Genomic DNA, 13,456 nt, shown 5'->3' with positions numbered 1-13,456 from the left:
AGAATTGCACTCCAATTAAATGTTACTATTTATTTATTTATAAAGGAAGTGTTGAATACATAAATATGTATAAATATGTATTAAATATTTTTATCGCCGTTGGAATTAATAGAATAGTCGACGCTGAAAATATGCTAGTACCTCACCTCATTTGAAGTAAGACATTGTAACACCTCATTTTAGAAAATGAGGTACTCATACAAACTCATTTTAAATTGATGTCCTACCCATCACTAATGCCCCGTACAGTATCTGTGTGCCAATTAGTACCGCACGTGACAATTAATTATAACATTAATAACGCATAATTATTGTATTATTTAACTTGTTCAAGTTCAAGTTCAAAACTATAACAATTTGTTAAATGAGAATCAACCTCTCGGTTGAACGTTTTCATTAGTTTCCTTGCCGAAACATATAATCCTGTGCACTTAACTGTATGGAAATGAAGTCGGTCGCGTCTGAGAGTTATATAGTTTGATGAATAAATGGAAATAGAATAGAGTTTAATCTGGTAAACGGTTGCTGTCATCATGGAAGGATGTAAGATTAAGTTCAAAGTGATTGGATATGTTTGTTAGTAGGCCTGTGAAAAGTATTGCAAGTAGTTACGCATTTTACATTAAGAGTCACGCGAACCTACCCGCTGTCATACAATCGAAGTTAGGCGACGGGTTCGCATGACTCTTAAGAACTCATAAACTTCGTGGTAGACTTTATATCCTTTATTCTGCGCCTATTGCCTTTCTTCCTTTTTAATTGATATAATAACACATTATTATAATAATAAACATATGAATGTAAGCCGAATATGACAGAACTAGCTTTTGCCCGCGACTTCGTCTGCGTGGAATTAGTGACAGCAGCTAAAGTAAGTATAGCGCCCGAATAATGCTAATAGCAATCATTCGATTTGCGCATTGCTTACTTCAATTATTAGGCAATTCATTAACTGAAGTGAACGTGAAGAGGTAACAAACAGACAGACACACTTTCGCATTTATAATATTAGTATGGTTAAAATAATAGTCAGGGGACCAGAAACTAGGTACCACATATTAACTAGATTTCATTGAAAGCCGTCCTGAATGTACCCTATCACAGAACAAGTTAGAATGGCGATGCGAGCAGGGTACGTGTCGCCGCCGGTTTTGAGCAAACGCTCGCATGCTACTCGCCCGCGCTGACCGAAAAACGAAGTAAACATGCCTTTTGCGCCACAATAACCTTCAGATTAAGAAGCCAGACATCAAATCTGTCTAAAGGAGGCGTATCCATTCACCACGCACACAAGTTTTTACTACCGTTGCGCGAGTGTTAGTAAATGTGGAGAGGAACGAGCGGCGACACCGGTTCCGATACTAACTGCGCGCGATAGCCATTCTAACCTCTGTAATATGTTCTGTGTACCTACCCTATACAGAGGCTGATTTTGTTGTCTCTACAAACTCTGAGGGGTGAATACGTAGGTCATACCTACTAAACAACTTTTACTATGGAGCCGACTCCGAAATCTCGAAAAATATCTGCTGTTCCATGTTCCATAGAAAACATTGACATAATGATTCGCCGATAAAGTATAAGATAGCAGATTTTTGAAGTGAAAACTTCTTTAGCAGCGCTGGTCACTTTTTGAGGTGGGGAAAAAATGATAAACTCGAGACAGCGTAAGGCGATCACGTGACCGTAAGGTACGGCGATCACGTGACCGTAAGCACAGTACAAGAACAGTAGTGAATCTTCATAGAAATGTGCCGCTGCCGGCTTGAATGTGTGCGTGCGCGCCGGGCGCCGTGTACGCACGCGCTGCCACGCACACATTAGCATAATATACGGGGGAATACGGTGGCGGCAGTGTGGGCCGTACCGCGACTGTGATCGCGCGCATTCGAGTACGCTCGCATTTGCCTGCTCTTACCGGCCTTAATGTATACCTCATTTATGAACTGATAGAATATTTCATTATATTATATAAATAGAAACCTAGTGCTACTCATAATACGCAAATAATATTTAGCTAAAAATAAAAGTGACAACCCTAAACGCCAACGCAAGAGTAGGTAAATAGAGTCAGACCGAGAAAAGTCTGCAGCGATTTTGATAGCTCACGCAGTGCAAGTGTCATTTTAAACGTCAAACTTCTATGAATTTATGACGTGTAAATAACACTTGCACTGCGTGGGCTATCAAAATCGCTGCAGACTTTTCTTGGTCTAACTCTAACTTGCCGAGCGGCCTTAGATTCACTACTGTTCTTAGTGTACTGTGCCGTAAGCCCCGTAAGGTGGCCACTCATAATTTAAATGGCATTTAAATCAATAAAGAAAAACTCAATGTTATTTGACATTTATGTTGCGGACTCCTTTTTAAGACTCTTTACCTATGTTCAAATAATTTGACGTTGTCATGGCAGTATGTAAATAAACATGTCAATAAAAAAGTGTGATCTTATTTGAGAATGATAATAATATATAATAAATAAATAGAATACCTCCGCTAAACGTATGTATCGTGTTACCGGGCGTCGGTAACATAGTGAGGTGAGTTTTCACTTCTATCGGCACTCCCGGAGTGGAACCGTTGTTGCTTGTTTTTTGGTTCTTAGGGTTAGTTAGACCCCTAGTATAGTAAAAGTTGTTTAGTATGACCTACACATTCAGCCCCTCAGAGTATGGTCAGGCAACAAAATCACTATATATGTCACCGTAAAATTGTAAACACTCGTCAGATTATCATCTCGCTAGTTACATTATAAACTGACGGTAGGGAGATTATAATGTAACCTAACCAAACCTACGTTAGATTATAAACTAACGGGTTCACAATCTTACGGTGACATATATAAGGCATGAATGAATAGGAAAAGAGAGAGAATCCACTAAGAAAGCTTCTAAGCCGTTAGTTCTAATCTAACGCTTAGTCGATAACTAGAGGGTTCAGTGGCTGCCAATATCTGCGCTCTAACGACATCGGTTCTTGATTGATCGTCGCCTTAGCCGGGTCACCGCAGACCGTGATCTTAGTCCACAATATACCTACACTTATGACACACCACATAATACTAAAGTGTCATTCTATGGAACTTGCTAACTATGTTATAATTGTTAGTATTATGTAATTTTTTTTAGATTTAGTATTTAGGTACTTAAAAAAAATTGACATCATTTTCTATGATTTGTACTTTCTAGTACTGAAACTGATTTAATTTTTCTATTGACATTGTTTTATTTTTATATTTTTTACTATTGTGATATTTTGACGTTTTTAATTTAATTCTATTTGCTTTGTTTTGATTTCTTATGTACTACATTTTATTTTACATTTTGATGTTCGGTTCTAATTCTTATTATTATTCTAAAAAAACGATCATCATACGACAAGTAGTGCAAGCTGAAATGTATGTATATTTTACCTGTATGAAAATTGTATAGGTATTGAGATAAATAAACTAAACTAAACTATGTAAACAAACCGCCATATTGAATTTGTCAAAAAATATGAATTTACTAGTGACTTTTGTTTACATAGTTAGCAAGTTCCACAAAATGACACTTTTATATAAAAAGTGGTCAAATTCATAACCTGTTATTACAATCGGAATACGCATCAAGGACACAAAAGCACAGGAATTCTTTACATAAAAAATGTGACGCTAACTTCGGCATGTCGTAGACGTAGAGTATAATGAATATAATAAATATGGTTGTCTGTAAAGTCGGTTTACGGACGATAATTTTGCGTGATAACGTCGAAAACATTGATGAAAAATTGCATACTTTTATACTTTACCATGGAGATCTATCCACAACGTGACACTTTTTAGTGCATGCTACCGGTGTTCATCGATTTATAATCAAAAATTTGAAATGAAATCATCTTCCCTACGGTCGGTTCAGACCCTGGCACGCGTGGAACGGCGGATTAAGCGGGATTAACCTATATTCCGACATGTCATCAATTTAACGCCGAATTTGACGAATCATTTCGGATTTGCAATCTTGCGGGTTTGCATACATTGTGGCAAACATACATTGTGGGACGGGTATCGAAGGGGTTATTGAACGATAACCGTTCTTTGATACTTATACCAATATTGGTTCCGATTCTTTTGAAAATACATGTGGCTGGTATTTTGTAGAAGCTTTGTTATTATAAGAAATATGATTTTTAAGTTAAGATGAGAAAGTGAATATATTTACAGCTCAATTTCAATTTAATATAAACAGTAGTTATTTTAAATTGCTAATATTTATTTTAAATTGCTAATATAAATAGGCTACACGGTGGATACATCACACAGTCGTAGCTATTTACTTGCTATATTTAAACGATAAATAGCTAATTTATCTGAATAATCCCGTGTATTGTGTTAATTTGTCGTTAAATATTATTGCAATTAATAAAATAACTATTGAGTGTGTTGATAATTAATGAGTGGCGATCGGTACCTACCTACCCTACCCTACACTTATCCTACTTGTTAAATTGATTATGTAGGTTATGTGGTTTTAATCTCTAATAATGTCTTAATGGCTTAACATGTACCTACCTACTTACTTATTATGAATAAGTACCTATAAATTGAGTGAGAAATTTACACCCAAAACAAAACCCCCGAAGCGTAATTAACGAGTTTAGTAAAACTGTCCGGCGCAGATCGAGTCCCGCCATTTTTCCCTGTCAAATAACGGGAAAATTCCGGGGATCATTAAGCTAAAAACCGCTCATAAGAAGCGAGCCTCCGTCAGTATATATTAATCACTTTATAGCTATTTATTACAGAGTTGTTTACTCCACCGCCTGCGCAGTACCAATCATACCAGTATCTTCCATCATTCTGTCTGTCATTTCTGATTCCATCATTCTATTCAATTCACTGTCAGTAGTAATGTCATTTCTAGTATCATTACTTTGACATAACTCCGATACTGATGGAAGTTATTTAAATAAACTTCATTACTTGCCGTCATTCCTTCATGACAATCCCTACACTATCACTAAAAACGTCATTCCTTCAAAGTAATGTCAGTATTCATGATAGTGTCTGGCCCATAAAAATCTTTATCAAATCTGGTAATACATCTAAACATTTAAATGTCACCGATAATTATTCGCATGCAAATTGCAATTCATTGCGGCATTTGATCGATCGATTGAATTAGTTGCTCCCACTTAGCCAGCAATTATCTAAAAGTTTGTTGCAAGGTCTGTAAAAGCCTTGGGCAAGTTTCCGTGGCCCGAAACGGGTCAGACGCTGGGCTTATAATATCCAGCAGCGCGTCGGACTCGAGCGCCAGCTGGAGGAGCCGATGCCGGGCTGGTGGTGACCAGCACGATACCCAGCATCACCATCATCAGCATCGTCGCCGTCATGTACTAAGCGATGCCGCCGAGAATGGCGCGGAATGGGTTGAACAGTTGACCACTGACCTTATGAGATCCAGCAGAGTGTCGGACGTGAGCGTGTCCTTGGTGAGCACCTTCGTGGTGTTCGGCTGCTGGTAGTTGGAGGAGCTGATGCCGGGCTTGATGGTGGTGACCAGCGCGATGCCCAGCATCACGGCACACACTGTCGTGGTCATATAGTACACGATCGCGCGGAGACCGACCCTGAAAACAAGGTCAATAAATTCCTGGACAGGGATAGGGTCCAATATAAATATGCTACTGCTGGCGACAGTGGCGAAGTAAACCCATTATTTGTATAATGGGTTTACTTCGCCAGCAGTATTCTTGTCTGTTTATATTTTTTCATGGACAGTCAGCAATACTATTAGCTTAACACCCTTGCATAAAATTTTGTTGACTGTTTGTTGGTGCTGCCTTTGACCGATTCTCGCAAAAAATAAATGATGGCCTTCTGTATCCACGTTTTGCGGTTATTCAAAGTATGTATTTGAATGCAAATACGTTCGGATTAGTAGCATTTTTAAATATTTAATTTATAGGTACTTATAACACTAAAATAACCCACCTGCCAGAAAGGCTCAAATCTAGCGAGCCGATGGCCGACACTATGGACGACACCAACAGCGGCACTATTAGACACTTGAGCATCCTCAGGAACAGCTCTCCAGGATACTGGAAGTACATGACCTCCCGCCGCGTGAACTCGTGCCCCGAAGCCCGCAACCCGCATCCCAGCAGCGTGCCCGCCACCACGCCGATCACGGTCAGGAATGTGAGAAGGTTCTCCCGGAGGAACGCCCTGATGCCTCCTGTTGCTACGGGCATGGTCGGTTCTGTAAACAATATTTCCCTATATTTAAAAAAAATATGAAAACAAAGTAGCTGTTTATAATTTTCCAATATTTTTCACGGAACCAAATTTTATAATAATTTCCTTAGCTCAGTTATTGGCGGTAATACGAGTATAGAGTTAGACTCAGCTAAGTTGGCAACGTCATCATTTCATAGAAGTCTGACGTTTAAAATAACACTTGCACAGTCTGTGCTATCAAAATCACTGCCAACGTAGCTTGGTTTATTAATAGATGTGTGCTGGTGTTTCTTTTATAATAAAAAGGTATATAAGCAATTATTTGTAACTTGAAAGATTATAAGGTTTGTTTTAAGCCTTGTCTAAGAAAGGCCCCTATTCGACATGTGCAACTGTCAGATTTCGCGTCATTTGAAATTCAACTGCTGAAGTTCATTTGAAGTTCATCAAGTGCTGAAGTTCATTTGGTACAAACAATAATTTAACAAAAAACAACTTTGTTTTATTATTACTTTAAGGTTTATAATGGTTTGGTTTGGTTGTCACCTAACTGTGGATTGCTAATGTCAAATTTTGACAAGTAATGATTCCAAAGGTAGACTTGGTTCTCTATGACCTTCGGCACCATCTTGGAGTTTTTGACGTGCGAAAGGGTAATTTATAGCAAAGAGTAAAACTTTTTTTTTTCAGTACGTAAGTTTACATGAATTAATGACATCTTGTGAGCGATAGACCAACGAATGCGCTGTAGGCGATGCGGCGGCGAGTAGTGGAACTTACGTGACAATTTCCATCAATCAAAAAGGGACTACATTGCTGATGGTCGATAAAGGCTATTAATAATTGAATTTTAACAGCAAGAATGCCTTATTGACAAGCGATCTTTTTGTTGAACCCACACCTACACGTCAAATAATGCTTGCTCCACACATTCTCCTATAAACGCTCAAAATTGTAAAAAAATTAAACAATTTACTCATCACCTCTCTCAACTCAAGCTGCCTATTTCTAAACCACGTTAATAAACCACAAGTTGTACCTTAAGAGCCTCCTGTTGGAGCTGAGATTTAAATATTTTAGGTAAATATACCCGTCTCGCTAACGGAAGCGGCACCTAAAACTAATGCGATAAGGACAAGGTGAAAAATCCTGCGTAAAAATCTCAAATATCGAGGTCGAGTACGAAACCTCCTGTTTCCTGTTTACTTTTAACTGTTTCCTCCTCCAAAACTTAACCAATCGTAACCAAATTTGGAAATCTAAATGATTATGAAATTATCTGTGTCGGACCGTTTTGCTTTTTTGGCTAATTGATATCAGTTTTGAATACCACGCCTCTCATTGCGGCATAGTCAATTAGGCCATTTTGGCCATTTTTGAAGGGCTCTAGCGCCTTAAAAAACAAAAATATCAAAAAAAGCAAAACGGTCCGACACCGTTATTGACAATATTAATCTGTGTTAAAAAAATCATTGCTCTAGCTTCAAAACCCACGGAGGAAACAGTCGAGTACGTTTGTATGGAGAAATGACCACTCCTGTTGGCTCTTAACACATTTCGTAAACCACATATTCAGAAAAGTCCGTATTTTATTACTAAGTGGAACATGAATAGCTTGTATTACTTTTTTGGCATAAAAGTAATCTAAATTAGTCAAAATATTTTGACTAAATATTGCGCTACTGCTACCTACTATATAGGTACCTACTACCTTAGTAACTTGGTAACTTTGTCAGTCACCAACTATTTTGATGCTACCTACAAAGAGCATCAAAATAGTTGGTGACTGACAGGTCAGGCTTCGGTCTTGGTAAGTAATATAGTCAAATACAGTAGGTCATAAGACCTAACATTACTACCAAGACCTAAAAGTACCTATTGTTTAATATGTATCTACTCAGAGATGATTTTTAATTAAAGGAGATTAAATACATATATGTTATTCAACTACAAATAAAAAAATTAGATCTATTTCAGTTTACACATTTTTTTTCGTTTAATTTTAATAAAACATTAAAGTTTTTAAGCATTCAACTTTATTTAATTTTCTTCACTTTATTATTTTCTGATATTTAAGTAGGTATGGTGTTTCAGGTTGGTAACAGGAAATAAGAAAACCACACCTCTCCAAAAACTCTGCTGGTGATTCACATCTGTAAGTTTAAATATGAAACATGATAAAAACACTTAAATTAAAAACTTAATGTCTGGGAGACCGAGTTTTGCTCGGGAAACATATAATAACCCAAAAATGCGTTTTCCCAGAGATAAAACCTAGCTAGATCGATTTTGCGCCCCCGTAAACCTCCATATAGCAAATTTCATCTAAATCCGTTTAGAGCCGTTCCCGAGATCCCCGAAATATATATACATATAAATAAATAAATAAATTTACAAGAATTGCTCGTTTAAAGGTATTAAAAACTTATAAATAAATTATTAGCCCTAAATCCTGGTAGTGAGTGTAGTGACCTACCAAGTGCGGTAGGGTGCCCTTCTCCAGGCTGCCCGCTTGCCCCGCTGGATAAGAATGCTGATCCGCATCATCAAAAGCATACAGATATAAAGCGCTTTGACAGCTCCTCATAGAGGCAACGCGCGCTAGGCCGCACGCCATAAATCTAAGCTAAAGTCTTAAATTCGAGATCATGAACATGAAATATTGTTCGCTATAATATTAAAATCATAGGTATTAGACCTATGATTTTACTATTATAGCGAAAAGTTAGCAGGAGACGGCCGTGCCGTGGTCGTGATAGGTACAGCATGCGTGGACCAGACAAGCAAACCCTGAATTATGTCCCTACCTATTTGACTATACCTTTGTTCACCATTATGTTCACCTATGTATATTTACTCTTCTTTCCAAGATAATCATCTTTTTCAAGATGTAACCCGTATAATCGGGCTGTATAATTGCCTCAATTTTTTTTACACAAAGTTGTATGTAATCTTAATTCGATAATTAATGATGTTTTACATATTTATCATATACTATTTTGCAAATTTTTCTTGGATATTTGTACGTTGTTTATTTCGATTGACGATTACTATGACAGCGTTTTTTTTTTTCTTTTTTGGCATTTACTACAGTAGCCAGTGTCATGTCGATATAAAAACACTTTAAAAATGGAAAGGTTGAGTCCTCAATACAGTGACATTATAACTCAAACAAGAACCATCCAAAGGGGGGTGGGGGGAAATTTCGTTATCTGCCTCTCTATCACTCTTGCATATACGAGCGAAATTTAATGGTGGCAGATAACGAAATTGGTATCGCGGCAGGCCCTCTTTAAACAAACCGCCTTGATTCATCAATGTTATATTTATTAGGAACAAACGTTGACTGCCGACTGTTCTATATATTATACTACTCTTTGCTGCCCACTTCTAGCGCTGGCGGTACACCGCGAAAATCAGTAAAATGCTGCAAATGGTGTTAAAGGTCTGAAAATCGGTACGATTGATCTTTAGGACATTTGAAACAATTTGACCCGAAGCGCCAACAAATAAAAAAAACGAGAGGAGTTATGACGTCATGTTTTTTTGTATGAAATAAAAAAAAATGTTTAGAAACCTATCGTGTATGGTATTAAACGAAAGGGCTTTCTGAGCCAATGCTAAAAATATATCACATAGTTACATTTCAGTCATTTTGTTTAAATTATAATAAAAATAGTTTTCAAAACATACCAAGTTTGGGCTTCTCCAGATACAATACCATAATTTTTTTTTTGTAAAATATACCTCAAATTATCCCTAATATCCTCATATCTAACCCTAATAAAGCAATTTTGAAATTATTTACATTTAGGTTTTTTTTTTAATTTTTCAATTTTACAAAGTGTAATAATAGCTCTGCCGAATTACTCAATACGAGTAATAATGTCATTCGGGTAAAATAAGAGTATTGAAACTTGCTTTTTCTACTCCCGTACTTTTATTTGTCATTTAAAGGGTCGTGCACACACCTTTAAACCCCTAACTTATAGTTATCAACACAAGTCTTTAGTCTATTCCCCAAAAAAAATATTTGTGCATACACGCAGTATCTTTTTGGCACTTTTACGATACTTCGTGTAATCACCACTTAAAAAATATTGTATGGAATACATTGTTTCCAATCTAATTTTAATTGTCATTTCTGACAGATGAGTAAACCATATACATGTTTTGGTTAATGGTACGATTATTTTCATCTTTATAGGGCTGTATCTCCTAAACCGTGCGTCGTAGCACAAAAATAATCAAATTTTCGTTCCCCTTTGAAACTCCTAAGTAATATTTAGAAAACACAAAAAACAAAAAAATAAAGATTTTTTTTTATAGGGTTGTATCTTCTAAACCGTGCGTCGTAGCGCAAAAATATTAAAATGTTCATTCCTCTGTAAGAAACCCTAATTAATATTTAAAAAAAACACAAAAAAGAGATTAAAAAACACAAAAAAAAAATTTATAATGCTGTATCTCCTAAACCGTGCGTCGTAGCGCAAAAATAATCAAATTTTCGTTCCCCTTTAAGGAACCCCTAAGTAAGATTTAAAAAACACAAAAAAAGAAAAAAAAAAGAAAAAAAAAGAAAAAAAAAGAAAAAGAGGAAGAAAAATATTTATAGGGCTGTATCTCCTAAACCGTGCGTCGTAGCGCAAAAATAATAAAATTTTCGTTCCCCTTAAGAATCCCACGCACTGAACAACCTATCACATTAGGACATGAAACAATCATCATCATCCATTTTTATTATTATTTCATTGCATTTCAAAGTAAGTGCTTGGTCGTAGAAAAAGTATTGTATGCAACGTTGTTTAACTGAGTCAAAAAATACTAGTGGCGTCTTTATTAACAATTTTCGGTTGTTGTTTGTTGTTATTGTTACTCACGCCACTCGCCTTTTTTGACCTCTCTTAAACAACAGTTGCATAAAATACTATTACATGTTCCTTTGGTAATATCTAAGCTTTAAGTAAGAAAAAGTTATGATGAGTGGGGGGCGGAGAACTCGGGAAAGGGGGGACGTTAAAGGTGAGTTTTTTCGGTTAATTCTTTCTTAATTATTACATAGACAATTTTTACTACGACTTATAGATTCCGAGATATAAGCGACTTTCTGAAAAAAACCGTTATATATTAATTTTATGCTTTCTTTTTAAATATTTAATTGAGAGATTCATAGATCACACTATGTAAAATTGAAAAATAAAAAAAAAACCTAAATGTATATAATTTCAAAATTGCTTTATTAGGGTTAGATATGAGGATATTAGGTATAAGATTAGAGGTATATTTTACAAAAAAAAATTTGCCGTATTGTATCTGGAGAAACCCAAACTTAATTGGTATGTTTTGAAAATTATTTATATTATAATAAAAAAAAATACTGAAATGTAATGATGTGATATATGTTTGGAATCGGCTCCTAAAGCCCTTTCGTTTAATACCAAACACGATAGGTTTTTAAACAATATTTTTTTATTCCTTACAAAAAAAGATGACGTCATAACTCCTCTCGTTTTCTTTTTATTTGTTGGTGCTTCGGGTCAAATTGTTTCAAATGTTCTACAGATCAATCGTACCGATTTTCATACCTTTAACATCATTTGCAGCATTTTACTGAATTTCTCGGTGTACCGCCAGCGCTATATAGGTATACTTGGTCAACCAGATCTTGACAGTAGACAAAGGCGGCAATTTTGAAAAATGTAGGCGCGAAGGGATATCGTCCCATGGAAGATTTGAATTTCGTGCCTTTTTTTACTGACAAGATTTGGTTGACCAGCTATATACATATTATACTACTCTTTGCCTACGCCTTTGTTTTAAACTTTTTTTTAACAAGTTTTCACAGACAATTAAAAATTTGACATAGACACATCAAGGCGGTTTGTTTACAAAGGGGCCTATCGGGAAGTGCGAAAATCGAAACTCAGCTATTTGCCTCTTTATCGCTCGAATATGCAAGAGTGATAGAGAGGTTAGATAACAAAATTTCTAATTTCTGACTGTATTTTTCTTTAAATATTTTCAAATATAATTAAGTTGCGTTGTTTTATCACAAAGTTAAAAAGACTTAAAAGACCACTGTTTGTATCATCACCATCAGATCAGCTCGATGGTAACCATAAAAATATTGTATTGTCACCCATATTACATATTATGTACTTATGTAAATTTTCAGCTTCATTGAACACCCGAGAAGTGGGTCAAATCTAGACACGCGGTAGCGTGTCCAGCCAAGTTCAAAGAAAAAGGAACTGGCGACGCAGCAACCGTGTGTAATATTACACGAACCATTTCGAGCTACTTTTGACCCCTTCACAACTTGAAACCTACTTAACCTACACACATGAAATTTGGCACATGTATTCAAGTCCCTTAGCTTGTTCAAAATACACTATTTCATAAACATAGCTCAAACAGTTATTGATAAATTAACCTTTAAAAACCGGCATTTTTGTGACTGACTGACATATAGATCAAAAACCTAACCCACTTCCAGGTGACCTAGAAACTTGAAATTTGGCATCAAGGTAGACTATTAGGTGTATATAGAAGGAAAAATGTGAAAATTGGAAATGATTGATATTTTGATGGAAAAAATAATAATTAATACTTATAGACCAAAAACCTAACCCACTTCTAGATCACTTAGAAACTTGATATTTGGCATCAAAGTCGACTATTAGGTGCATATAGAAGGAAAAATGTGAAAACTGGAAATTATTGATATTTCGATGGAAAAAAAATAATTAATACTTATAGACCAAAAACCTAACCCACTTCTAGATGACTTAGAAACTTGATATTTGGCATCAAGGTAGACTATTAGGTGCATATAGAGGGAAAAATCTGAAAACTGGAAATTATTGATATATCGATGGAAAAAAAAAATACTTATAGACCAAAAACCTAACCCACTTCTAGATTACTTAGAAACTTGATATTTGGAATGAAAGTAGACTATAAGGCGTATACAAAAGAAAAAATGTGAAACTGAAACTTTTTGACAATTAACCGCGCGTTAGCGAGGGTCTCCTTTTCAGCTTAGGCAAACTGCTTTCATGATGAATACTATAGTAATTTCTGTACAAAAAGTAATGATATCCCAACAAAAACATAAATGTGAAATGAGAGCCAAGTTCAATATTGAGAATATGTGTCGTTGTTAAATCGCCGACAAAAGAATTGAGATCTATATGGGTGCCAAGTTCTGTGCTGTGTAGAAAATCCTGAAATTAT

At 35.9% G+C, this 13,456-nt stretch overlaps 1 protein-coding gene across 1 annotated transcript in view; it reads right to left on the bottom strand.

Annotated features, from left to right (window-relative positions):
- The window catches only part of LOC134655074 (excitatory amino acid transporter 3), a 39,073-nt gene that overhangs the window by 8,080 nt on the left and 17,537 nt on the right, over positions 1 to 13,456 (bottom strand). The window contains exons 2-3 of the mRNA XM_063510537.1: positions 5,975 to 6,242; positions 5,431 to 5,610 (exon numbers count right to left, since the gene is read on the bottom strand). Of these exons, the coding sequence (XP_063366607.1) occupies positions 5,431 to 5,610; positions 5,975 to 6,234 (440 nt within the window). The 5' untranslated portion in view covers positions 6,235 to 6,242. The remainder of the gene's footprint in view (positions 1 to 5,430; positions 5,611 to 5,974; positions 6,243 to 13,456) is intronic.

The sequence above is a fragment of the Cydia amplana genome, chromosome 16 (assembly GCF_948474715.1).
Source record: "Cydia amplana chromosome 16, ilCydAmpl1.1, whole genome shotgun sequence".
In the NCBI taxonomy this organism is placed as follows: Eukaryota; Metazoa; Arthropoda; class Insecta; order Lepidoptera; family Tortricidae; genus Cydia; species Cydia amplana.
The sequence above is the reverse complement of the archived record's forward strand: the minus strand, read 5'-3'. Positions and strand labels throughout refer to the sequence as shown.